Source organism: Chiloscyllium punctatum, chromosome 11 (genome assembly GCF_047496795.1).
Source record: "Chiloscyllium punctatum isolate Juve2018m chromosome 11, sChiPun1.3, whole genome shotgun sequence".
Taxonomy (NCBI): domain Eukaryota; kingdom Metazoa; phylum Chordata; class Chondrichthyes; order Orectolobiformes; family Hemiscylliidae; genus Chiloscyllium; species Chiloscyllium punctatum.
In genome coordinates, this window is record NC_092749.1 from 107,776,229 (window position 1) to 107,789,648 (window position 13,420).

The following is a 13,420-nucleotide window of genomic DNA, read 5'->3' on the forward strand; positions in this document are numbered from 1 at the left end:
GAGCCCTTCTTCAGGAATGAGGAGAGTGCGCCAAGCAGGCTAAGATAAAAGGTAGGGAGGAGGGACTTGGGGGAGGGGCGTTGGAAATGCGATATTTCCAACACCCCTCCCCCAAGTCCCTCCTCCCCACCTTTTATCTTAGCCTGGTTGGCGCACTCTCCTCATTCCTGAAGAAGGGCTCATGCCCGAAACATAGATTCTCCTGCTCCTTGGATGCTGCCTGACCTGCTGCACTTTTCCAGCAACACATTTTCAGCTCTGATCTCCAGCATCTGCAGTCCTCACTTTCTCCTGTCGAGATGGTCTGTCCTAACAAGAGTTTTCACATCTCTATTCTTACACAGAATATGGACATCGCTGGCAAGGTTGCATTTGTTGCCATCTTAAATTAACTTTGAACTGAGTGGCTTGCTAAGCTATTTCAGACAGAAATTAAAAATCAGCCACATTGCTGTCTATCTGGAATCACATGTAGGCAAGACCATGAGGGGATGCCAGAATTCCTTCCCTAATGGCCATTAGTGAACCAAATGGACTGCAGTTATATGTTGATCATTAAACCAGCTTGTAATTCATGATTTTGACAAATTTAAATTTCACCATCTATCATGGTGGAATTCAAGCTCTAGTCCCCAAAACATCGGCCTGGACCTCTTGAATTACTAGATGGATGGAGGTGGGTATAAAGGTGATAGATCGGAAAGAAGGGTGGAGCAGATATGTGGGAAGGAAGATTGTCGGGTAGGACAGGTCATGAGGATGGTGCTGAGCAGGAAGGTTGGAACTGGGGTAAGGTGGGGGGAGGGGAAATGAGGAAACTAGTGAAGTCCACATTGATGCCCTGGGTTTGAAGTGTTCCGAGGCGGAAGGTGTTCTTCCTCCAGGCATCGGGTGGTGAGGGAGTGGCGATGGAGGCGGTCCAGGACCTGTATGACGTCGACAGAGTGGGAGGGGGAGTTGAAATGTTCGGCCACAGGGCGATGGGGTTGATTGGTGCGGTTGTCCTAGAGATGTTCCCTAAAGCGCTCTGCCAATCTTCCTTCCCACCTATCCACTCCACCCTCCTCTCCAACCTATCACCTTTATCCCTCACTCCATCCACCTATATTGCACTCTTAGCTACCATCTCCCAGCCCTACCTCCCTCCCATTTATCTCTCCATCCAAGAGGCTCCCAGCCTCATTCCTGATGAAGGGCTCCTGCACGAAACATCTATTTTCCTGCTCCTCAGATGCTACCTGACCTGCGATGCTTTTCCAGGATCACTCTAATCTAGACTCTGACTCCAGCATCTGCAGTCCTCACTTTCGCCCCTGAGTTACTAGTCCAGTGACAATACCCTAATACCACTGCCTCCTCAAAACATGGTCGACTTCAACAAACAATCCTCAACTGGCAATTTACCATAGCAAGTTTGATAATAGAATCAGTATGCTGAGGTTGGTCTGTTGCAATTCATTTCCTTTGAAATGTTGTTAACATTGTATAAGGTAGGATTATATTTAAACTACATCAATAAAGATAATGGATATAGTCATTCTGCGTAGCACTGGTATTAGATAGCACATTTGAAGAATGCCACATGTCAAATTTGTATGATTATAGAGTTACATTTATCACCTAAAATCAGATATAAAATATGGTTCTATTGGGGTAAGCACTCCACTTCAACAGAGAAGACTCTTTATGAATGACTCAAAAATCTATATTCATTCAGAAGTTTTGTAGATACATATTGCACATTATATGCATAGAATATGGAAACAGGCCATTTGGCCCAAAAAGTCCACGATGACCCTATGGAGAATATCCCACCCAGACTCATGTGTTTAAGATATGCATAAAAACAGCCTGCAGCTTTAAAAGAAACTAATCCTTTCTCATTAGCTAAAATTCCAATTGTATTGCATGATCATCTGACAAGATTCCAGCAAAAAGAAATTGAATAAAGTTGCAATTTCAACCAATCAGGCTATCCAACTTAATTCCCAAATCATGCTGATTTGTGATCCAGTGAAATATACAGCCACATAGGTAAAATTGACAATATAAGAAAAACATAAAACTAAAGTGATTTGAAAGTAGCCAAATTCTGGGGCACAGGCACAAAACAAGCATCACAAGAAAGCATGGGAGGGGTTTAGTTTTCAACATGGAAAATAATACCGAGACCCCATGACAATCAAGTGAGAATGAATTTTTTTTTTAAATCGCTCCCAGGAATTCTAAACTATTGTTGACAAATTGTGCAGGAGGTACTGTTTTTAACAGTATTGGTGTGGACTCTCAATTCCCAGACAGCACCATTCAAACCCGCACAAGAAGTCACACTAAAAATGATGATCATGGTCAGAAGCAAGACTACTCCTGTGCAACACTATGGGAGATTAGCTAGTATGTAAAAATAAAAATACTACTGATGCCAGTGTAGAAGTTGACCCTTCCAACCTTAAAAAATTCCTCCAAAAATGAATCTCAACTTATTCGCAGAGTATAAGACTGTCAATGTATTGCTGGTATTGTATGGCTGGTTGTCATTTTGAGATGTTATCTGCTTCCAACAGAATAAATGGCCATGTCTTAACTGCCACACATCTGTTCAATGCAGCCTGCATCACCAGTTCCATCCTTTTCGTTCAGTGATAAAATAGCAGCAATTAAATCATGCATGGGTGTGGAGAATAATGGAGGCTAATTATTAACAAGCATGGCATTTCATGATTGAAAACAATGGCGTGAGATTATCCATTTATGTGCTGCCATTTATGGCACAGTTCCATTATTTTCCTTCTTTGTGTGTCAGGTTTGTAACAGATCCTACAAACAACAGTGAGAAAATGATCAGATAATCTGTCTTCATTACAATTTTAAGTCTAAGCTCAAGCCACGCCTCAGGGAGAGGACCCCAGCTCCTGTGCAAAGAGTGGCAGATTTCTTATCCACTGGAAAGGTCAAGCAGACACTCTGCTTATCATCTGATGTGAAAGGCACACCTCAGAGGGGTGGTTCTTCTTTAGTGCATTAGACAGGCTAAGAATGAAGCTGGGAAATGAGAAAACTACGAGAAATGAGCAAAGCCTTTCTGAGTTGCAGGTGAGGGTTACTGGAAGGATGAGAACAAAGTTAGAAAAACACTTGGCTGTCATGCAAATAATGCTGAAAACAATGCTGCTGTGCATGGTATTGATCTAGGGATATGAAAACAGTAGTTAAAATTCACACAACACCAGGTTATAGTCCAACAGGTTTATTTGGAAGCACTAGCTTTCAGAGTGCTGCTTCTTCATCAGTTGGTTGTGATCAGCACAATCACCTGATGAAGGAGCAGCGCTCCAAAAGCTCGTGCTTCCAAATAAACATGTTGGACTATAACCTGCTGTTATGTGATTTTTAATTTTGTACACCACAGTCCAACACTGGCATCTTCAAATCATGAAAACAGTAGCGACATTCTCCCAATTTAAAAAAAAATTCGCCATCGTTTGAAACTAAGCTGAGCAAAAACACCACAATGGAAAATATCTATTTAGTTTTACTTACTGAGTTTCAATCACAATTTAATTAATTTTAATGGGTTTGTATTATTCTCTCAATGTGCTGTTATTGATTTCAGATACAATTTAATTGCAACATCCAATGTTGCTTGCCAAAGCAGTTTTAGCTTCTTCTGTTTTCCATTGCTAATTTACAAACTGAATGCCGAACTGTAGTGCAGTGAATTAGAATACTGTCCTCTTGTCTTTTAATGCCCAAGTTCAGATAATGCCAAGAAAACAGTTTCTTTCTAGAAGTTCTTGTGCACTTAAGAAAAACAGCCTCCATGAAAGCATTTGTACCCAAAATGAACTGTTGATAGTTTAAGCGATATGTGCTAGCTCAATCCACAAGTTAAAACATAAAAATCAATACATTTTTGCAAAGGAGATAAAAAGGATCCATTGTCAAAACATGAGAATGTGGTTATAATCTAGGTGTCATTCCATTTGTGGGCAGGCGAACAGAATGACCAACATCTCATTCCTCTGGAAGAGGCTCTTGTGGTGCAGTGAATCAAGGTGCCTCGGTTCAAATCTCATCTGCTCTAGACGTATGTAATAACATCTCAGAATAAAATGATTTGAAAAGAAAACTCAATTCCTCTGTTCCTTCTAGTATCTTCAGAGTATTTTTTTTTCTGTCAATCCTTTTACGTTTTTTGTCAGTGTATACTTGTTTGCCTCGATTTTTCTCAAAACCCATATCACTGCGAACAAAGGAATCTGTTTCAGCAGACCCCTCTTTTCAGTTACAGATAATCAACATTCTGGATACTTGAAACAGCTTGAACAGGGTGTCAAAGCTTCACACAGTCAGTGAAAAATCCAAAACACAGCTTAATGTTCAATTTCTTAATTATGCAGGTGCAACATGTTAAACAAGATTAAGTGAAGAAATAAATGTATCAGGCTAGTTGATAGAAACGATAGCAGGAATTCTGCTTCTCTCCAATGGGAAAAACTACTAAATAAGTATAGAAGAAAACCTGATAATATGATGGCAATAGGGAATGGGAGTGAATAAGGTTTTAAAAAAGCAATTTTTCATGTTACATATTTCAAATTCACTTAACATGTTATGTTATATCGACATAACCATGGTGTTGAAGCAATAAATCTAATGTATGCCCAATATCTCAGCAGCATTACATTTAGGAAATTTATTCTCAGCTTTGTATTAGAGAAGATGAAGACAAAGCGGCAATCTACAGAAGTGCTGAATTCTCTGGACTAACTACAATTTAAAATTAAATGCTAACTTATCAAATAAAAAAGACTTGGCAGATTATGTTGACTGATGAACAACTGAGCGTATTCTCACCAGACAGCCTTCATCTTTAGACAAAATATTATTTTCTAATGCATCACTTCTTTTTGAATACTATTTTTGCAGTGTAAACAATTTCATATTTTACATTTAAGATTTCTCCTTAGCCGCAAGAAATGTAACCTGTCTTTTTTTTAATCCTACGTTCAAAAGCACACAATAATTTTACTGGCAAATATTGATAAATCACTTAGATACAGCTTTATCTGGAAATCATTTATGCAACAGAAATAAAAGACAGCTCACCAGTTTGTTAATCCAGCATTTATGCATTTATGCTTGGAGTCTTTACAACTAGCCACTTGAATACAGATAATGCTATAACAGCCTCAACTTTGTATAATTAACCTTTAACCTCAATAGAGTGACCAAGGTTGATATCTCCAGTTGATCATACAGATACATGCTTTACCTCAAAAAAGAAGTATCAGCATAAAGCATGTTAAACGGACATGAAATTTAAGGGCAAAGGGATGATTCTAATCGGCAAATATTATCCAATTTTAAATATAAGTGTTTCACAATGTCATCCCATATATGCAAATTAAAGTCAAATGTTTTCAAGTGCTTGCCCTTCCATTTTATTGCTTTTGGAACTGGCTTTGGAGTTATTTCTCGATTTCAGTGACAGCAGCCATTTTTCATGAAGGTTTTGGTGCAGTCTGTTCTTTGATGATAAGCAATGGAAAAATAATTTTTGGTTCCAGAAAGCCTTGTTTCCTCGAGGCAGCAAAGCAAGGCACAGACAAACCAAATTAACATGATGAATAGTAGCATGTATAAGTAATAATGTCTTTCACTTATTGGCTTGCACAAGTTCAACCACTCAATGCAGACAGTTACACGATGGTAATTCTAAATTAGCACACAATTGTTTCCAGCTCTCACTTTCAACGCTTCCTTCATTTAGATTGTGAAACGTGCAAGGTGCGAATTTTAAACATTTACGTGAAGTATTAGGATTCTTTTTATCATTAGTTGATGAAAAATCTGTAAGCATTTATTTTAATTGAACTAAAATCATACCTTATCAAAAAAGACCAGAAAGGCTATCTTATTGGCCCATATGGAAGTGAATTGCTATGTAACATAATTTTCCATCTTGTCATCTCATTAAAATTTCAAACATGGTTGGAACAATTGGTCTTTTTGTGTCCCATGTATCCTATGTGATTTACATTTTTCACACGTTTTGTAGCCACTGAAATGGAGCAGAATTGTAGGATGCAAACTTCTGGGTCCAGAGGTGAGAAGTGAGCTAGATGAGATAGAATGGTAGTAGATCATAGGACCGCCACTTTTCTGGCTTTGCCCAAATTAAGGTTTACACAGTAATGCCAAAGCTCTGTCATTTTATACCATCAGGAAATGATGCTCTTAGGTATTAAATGAACAATTGCAGAAGGCCCCCGGTGACTGCGATTATTTCAGAAATAAACAGTCGATCCACCAGTGTATGGCATTTTGGGTTGGGGGGGGTGGACAGGAGAGACAGGAAATGGGGCGTGGGGGAGAAGAAAGAGGGGGGGTTGGGGAAGGGAAGAGGGGAAGAGAGAAAGAGCAATAGCTGGTGGTTGAATCTTTTATTGAATGAATGAGCATCTAGATTTGAAGCTAGATTATCTGGACCAGGCGGCACGGTAGTTGACTGGTAAGCACTGCTGCCTCACAGCATTGATTCCAGGCTTGATTCCAGGCTTGCGTGATTGCCTGTAGATGTTGCATGTTCTCCCTGTGTCTGCATGGGTATCTGTTGGGGGGTCTGGTTTCCTCCCACTATCCAAAGATTTCTTTAATATACTTAGTTAGTAACCGACTTTAGAAGTTATGATGGTTGACTGGAAATGGCGATATTGAAATAAGGAGTATAGGAAATGAGCCTTAACTCAAACAGAGACACCTAGGGGTGCAGGTACACATTCTTTGACAGTGCCGTCACAGGTAAACAGGCTGGTACAAAAGAATCTGTCACGTGTGCCTTTGTTGGTCAGAGCATGGAGTACAGGAGTTGAGATGTCATGTTACAGCTGCATAAGACATTAATGAGGTGTTATGACATGGTGTAAACCCCTCTAATTTAAAACCCACAACACAGAAAAGATTTATCCCATGCAGTAATCCAAGAAAATTAGAGAGGCCAAGCACGATATAAAGGAAAAATTAACAACTTTATTTCTTAAAGTATAACAGAGAATAATTAACTAGCAACTACTTATCTTACCCTTCTACTATATTAGTTTGATAAAACTCCCAATTAGAGATTTACAAAGCAAAACTCCTTATCTCAAAACCAGGCAGCTTTCAGTTTTCTCTGCATTCCGGTCGTTGTTTCTTCTTGGGGATTCTATTTCACAGGTTACTGAAGCTACCTTGTAAGAGAGCTATTTTTCAGTTAGTCTTTACATGCTGGTAGCTTGGCAGTTCTCCTCTCAACTGTTCAATTTTCCCCAGTCTTATACCCCATAAGCATCGGATTGTGGCACTGGCTCTTATGACCAATATACTAAATTCAAACTGGATTGGAGTTTGGTATTTTTTGGGGTATAATTTAAACTGATTGGCCTAATTTGAATCTATTTTGTCGTTTCCAGGCAACCAACTACCCTAGCTACCCCAGTAGCTGGAGCACGTTACATTGTATTTTTTTTCTCCGAACAATTGGTGCTGTTAGATAGTTTTTGCAAGCATTCAACTCTTAAAAGGTACAGTACACCACATCTTCATAACAAAGACAATATTTGGAATACTGCATACAATTCTAGTCACCCTGTGGTAGGAAGGATGTTATTAAACTGGAAATGGTGCAAAACAATATTGACAAGGATGTTACTGAGACTGGAAGGTTTGAGTTACAAGAGAGACTGGGACTTATCACACTGGAGCATAGGAAGCTGAGGGGTGAACTTTGAGGTTTATAAATTCATGAGGGGCATAGATAAGGTGAAAAGCCAAGGTCTTTTTTTCCAGGGTAAGGGAGCCCAAAACTAGTGGGTATAGGTTTAAGGCAAAAAGGAAAGATTTAAAACAGATTTGGGGGGTAATTTTCGACACAGACGGTGGTGTGTTTATGGAACGAGCTGCCAGAGGAAGTGGTAGAAGCAAGTACAATTACAATATTTAAAAGATGTTTGGACAAGTATATGGATAGGAAAGTTTAGAGCGATATGGGCCAAACACAGGTAAACAGGAGTAGTTCAATTTAGGTAATCTGGATGGCATGGAGAAATTCGGCCGAAGGGCCTGTGCTGTACTGTATGACTCTACGTGCAGGTTAGGTGGATTGGCCATTTTATATTATCCACAGTGTTCAGGGATCTGTAGGATAGGTAGATTAGCCATGCAGGATAATGGGGATAGGATAGGGGGCTAGGTCTGGGTAGAATGCTCTTTGAAGAGTCAGTGCAGACTTGATGGACCGAATGGCCTCTTGCAGCACAATAGAGATTCTATGGCATTCTGTTATAAAGCTATGGTACTGCAATGCATCATATGAATGTAGCACAGAAAATCTGGGCCACTGGTCTGACCTATCATCACACTTGCTTTTATTTTTGAGCAGGTATTTATTATTTCTTCCAATGAAAGTGAAAGTTACCATAATCCCAGAGGGACACCGGCCTGTTCTCACATTTGAGAGAAACATATGATGGTGAGCTTAACCTGAGGGTCACCACACCTCAGGCATCAGGCGAGGTTGAGAAGGCAGGGTGTTCATGGTGACCTTATCCAGTATGGAAATTGAACCAGTGCTGCTGAACCTGGATGCCTCTCTGCATTACAAGCCAGCTATCCGGCCAACTGAACTAACCAGTTCCCAATTTCTTCCTTTGACCTGTGTGATGTTCACCTTCTAAATGGTGGTAGTGACTGTTGGCAAGATGAAAAATAGAGCAAAAATAAGTAAAAGGACAAAAAACACCAGAACCTTAGGTAATGAAAGATAACCATAAAAGATTAGAAGATATACTACAGGAAAGATTATTTTATAAAAATAATAACACATCTTCAAAAGTACACTCTCAAAATAGCTGACTGCTACTTTTCTCCAGTACCCTTTTAAATAGGCTTTTACATATGGCAAAACAAACCAGAGAATAGTACATCTGGGAAGTTTAAGTGAGTCTGAATAACTTCTGGTGCCATACTGAGGGCACTGAGTGAAATATGTTGGTCACCTGGCTTAAGTTGAGATATAAAATTCCTAACTCCACCTCTAACAGCAATCCTAATCAAGATGAATCCCATCATGTTGGGCTCCCATGGCTGACTCTTCAATCCTACTCACCCAGTCATTACCTGCATTAGCAACGCAACTGACAGGAGAATCATCAGGCCCCATTCATATCTCCATCATACTCCTAACACATCTGTCAAGATGAGAACCATGATCAGAGGAGATATTTTATGAGATAAATTTGAATGTTAAATTGATCAACTTCTTGGTGTAAGGGAAGCAAAGAGGCTTGCATTTATGTAATATCCCTCAGAGATTCAGGGCACCTCAAACTGCTTTACTACCAACAGATTAGCTTGTAAAGTGCAGCCCCTGTCAGGTTGGAAAATTAGATATTCAAATTATATATGACAATCCTTTACAGAACAGCAGAATAAATGAACTACATAGAATGGACGATATTTAATGCAAACAATATTCGCCTCATCTACCAGCTCGAGAGCCAATGAGACCCCAACATCACTTCCTCTGAGGAAGTTATTAATTGCCTTCAGGGCATTAATTTCTACTTAATATGGAGGTGTTGGTTGAAGAGGAATGAAGGTCAAATTAATAATTTACATTTATATAATGTCTTTAATATATTAAAAGTCCCAATTGCATTTAGTAAATGGAAGTAGAAAGGAACAGATGGCACGAAGTGAACAATTTAAGAAATGGCTGAAGACCTAGGCAGATAGATGGGCTACGGAGAAGATTTTAAAGATGAGAGAAAAATAGAAAGGAGCGAGATCTTCATAGTAACAGTAGAATCTGGAAGATGCTGAGCCATGGGGTTATACGGTGATTGAAGACAATTCTACTGCTGATGGCTCAGTGCCTAATTTGAGTTGCTAAATCTGTTGGACATCTATCGCATTGAGTACAATGATGGTGGTGCTTAACATAAAAAAGGTATCCTCACTGTAAAGATGGGACTTCTCCACAACGAATGTTTGATTATCTCCCCTGTTAATCCCAGCAGCCACAGGAAGAGGCCCTTAAGTGGTCATTAATTACTACCACATCACCAAATCCAGAATTGCCCATTTCCCAGTGGGGTCTATCAAAATCGCTCTTAAAATAAAACATCATATTGTAGACATTTCATTAATTCTTTATCTTTCCTGCTGCCAACCTGATTTTCCCATTCCACGTTTATATTAAGTCTCCCATAATTATTATAACAGACCATTTCTTGCATGCCTTTTCTATCTCCTGATTTATTTTCTTCCCCACATGCTGACTACTGCTGAGGCCTGTAAACAACTCCCATCAGGGTCTTTTTCCTTTTGCAGTTTCTCAACTCCAACCATGCAGATTCTATACCTTCTGATTGTATGTCACTTCTTGCTATCAATTTAATTTCATTTCTTAACAACAAGGAAAACCCACACCCTCTGCCCATCTGCCTGTGCTTTTGATAAGATGTGTAGCCTTGAGTATTTAGTTCCTAGCCCTAATCCTCTTGCAGCCATGTCTCTATGGTAACTGCAGCATCGTACCTGACAATTTCAATTACACTTCAAGCTTGATTACTTTGTTTCATATATTGCGTGCATTTAAGTACAACACCCTGATTCCCATGTTGACTGTACTGCCCGCCCTCCCCCTCATTGTTATCCACTTCTCTATTGTGTCTGAAATCACTCTTGACCCTTACTATACTGTCTGTCCTACTACTTCTTTTGAAAACTTTAATTGCCTCTGCCGATCCCTCCCTCCCCACTTTTTCCCTGTAACTGAAACAAATCCCCCATCCCTGCCTGCTCCCCAACTATTTAGTGAAAACCTATGTCATTAAACAGAAAGCCAGGAAGGAGTTCAGCAAATATCAGCAGCAGTGGCATGCTGGTTAACTACTTCATCTGCCTCCACCCCCAATCTGGAGGGTCCAAATATCATGCCCATTGGCTGTGGAACTAGAGAAGGACAAGTGTCAGGGGAAGCAGGAAGGACAAATACTTGCACAGCAGTTGAATGAAATCAATCTTACAGACTAGAAATCCTTTCCTATTTGCCAAAGAAAAATAACATTCTAATTACATTCGGGTAAGGACGTTTCTTGTGAATTCTCTATTGCTTTCTTATTTATGGCTCTAGTTCATGTATACTAGGACATGGACACATCTCTATTGCTATCTTATCAAGTTTTTTCATAATCAAAAACACTTCCTGATTGCCTGATTTTTGCTAAAGAAGAAACCCAGCATCTTCAATCTTTCCTGCTAGCTTATAACTTTGGTTTTGATATGGTTATATCACTTTCATCTTCTCCAATGTCTCTACGTTTGTAATAATGAGGTGTTTACAGTTGTACAGTGACTATGTTCTAACCAAATAGAAGTTTGACATTAACCACTCAAGTTTTCAATTCAATCCCTACTTATGAACATATTAATTAGGATCTGGAGTAAAGCATTTTGGCTCTCAAGCTTGCTCTACTACTGGATAAAATCATGGTTGATCTGATTGTAATCACAACTCAACTTTCCTGCCTACTCCAATATATCTTTGGAGTCTCTTCTTCATCAAGAATTTATATATCTCTTCTTTAAAAATATTCAATAACTGTGTCTGCGGCTCTCCAGAAGAGAGGTCTACAAATGGATGAACTCACCCACCCCACCAAGAGAGAAAAAAAATCAACTTTTAAAAAGGAGAGTCCCTGGCTTTTTTACTCTCTTCTAAATGTTGGTATCTCCCACAAGGAGAAACATATTTTCAGGGTTTCCCCATCAAGTCCCTTCAGTATATTTCAAAAAGATTACCTCTCATTCTTCTAAATTCCAATGCATACAGGCCAAATTGTCAAACTTTTCCTCCTAAGATAAAGCCCTCATCTGGGAATTAATCAAGTGATTCTCCTCTTAACTGCTTTAAATGCAATTCTGTCCTTTCTTACATAATGCAACCAAAACTATTCACAGTACTCTAAATGGTGTCTAGATCCTTCTAGAAATGGACCTGGTGCTTTTTTTTAAACGAATGGCCTTATTAACTTATCTGTGTTGTATTTCTACCGCACATCTTTCTACCCCATTTAAAAACATTCTAAGGAATATGTCTTTTTATTCTTGGTGGTAAGACGTACAATCTCATACTCATCTATATTGAAGCTGATGTGTTAATTACAGCCTTATCCTTCTATGATTCTATGAAGATTATTAATGTCTGAGTTATCCCAAGTTAAACATGATAACCAAATTAGATGCACATTAAATATCGTCTTGCTTTTCTTGTACTAGTCCAATTGGACATCTTACATTCCAATAACTTCGTTTTTATGCTTCAACTATAAATCACCACATCCATGCTGCACTGGAACATCAGCTGCATTTGTGTTTTCAAGATTTCTGACTGAAAAATGAGAACACTGGCAACTAAACCAAGCTAATGCTTTGATACATGATAAAATACATAATTAATGGAACTATTTAATCTGATACAATACCATAATTGAAGACTTGAAGTAATGGAATAACTCTGATACAGCTACACACCAGTTTTAAAGTTTATTGGGACGGTAAAGGTTTGCGTGCTTTTACAAATGAGGCATATGTTGTGTAAACATCTTCAAGAGCTTAAAATAAATAAAGCAATAGTTTCACTTTCTATTATAAAATAAGCTGCCAGAGAGACCTGCTGTCATTGATTCTTTCAATATATTCACGAAGGCAACTGTCTGATTTACAAATCAGCAGCAGACTGCTATGAGCACATTTAGGTAGCCTAATGGTAATAAGACACCTGTCAGCTCTGTACACTGATTTAAAGAGAACAATGGAAATGTCAAACTAGCCATTTCTTATTTCAACAGTTACGTTTTTTTGAGATTAATATTTCATTTAAAAAACTAGCCTCATACATATATTTATAATTCTGTGCACTGATTTACAGAGCATCGTGTAAATTCTCATCAAATGAAATCTGAATGTTGCCAATTTATTTCAAATGGAATTGCCAGCTTAAGATTTTTAAAATTTATTCACAGATTTTCTTTTATTCAGAGGTGGGATGTGGGTGCTGCTGGCTGACCTGCACCCATTCTCCCATCTCTAGTTGCCCTTGAGATGGTGGTAATTAGCTGCCTTCTTAAATGGCTGCAGTCCATCTGCTGTAGGTTGACTCACAATGCCAAGAGGGGGAATTCCAGGATTTTGATCCAGGGACAGCAAAGGATCAGCTTTCTGGAGTAACCAGGTCATTAAAACACAACTCATATACTCGACAATTTTCTTAGAGTTCTCTGTCTAACGACAGGGCTGACTCACAGAGCCATGAGGGTAGGGCAAGGAAACAGCCAATCAGGAACAGGGAGCAAACCCTGTAGTTTGCACCAAT

General features: G+C 39.0%; 1 protein-coding gene across 14 annotated transcripts in view; it reads right to left on the reverse strand.

Moving 5' to 3' along the window:
* LOC140483308 (serine/threonine-protein kinase PAK 5-like) overlaps positions 1–13,420 on the reverse strand; it is a 203,182-nt gene that overhangs the window by 46,430 nt on the left and 143,332 nt on the right. The window contains exon 1 of one of the 14 annotated variants that reach the window (XM_072581496.1): positions 9,160–9,226. The exons of the other annotated variants lie outside the window; for them this stretch is intronic. Coding sequence (XP_072437597.1) covers positions 9,160–9,192 — 33 coding nt within the window. The 5' untranslated portion in view covers positions 9,193–9,226. Of the gene's footprint in view, positions 1–9,159; positions 9,227–13,420 lie in introns of those variants that run through there. 14 annotated transcript variants of the gene reach the window in all.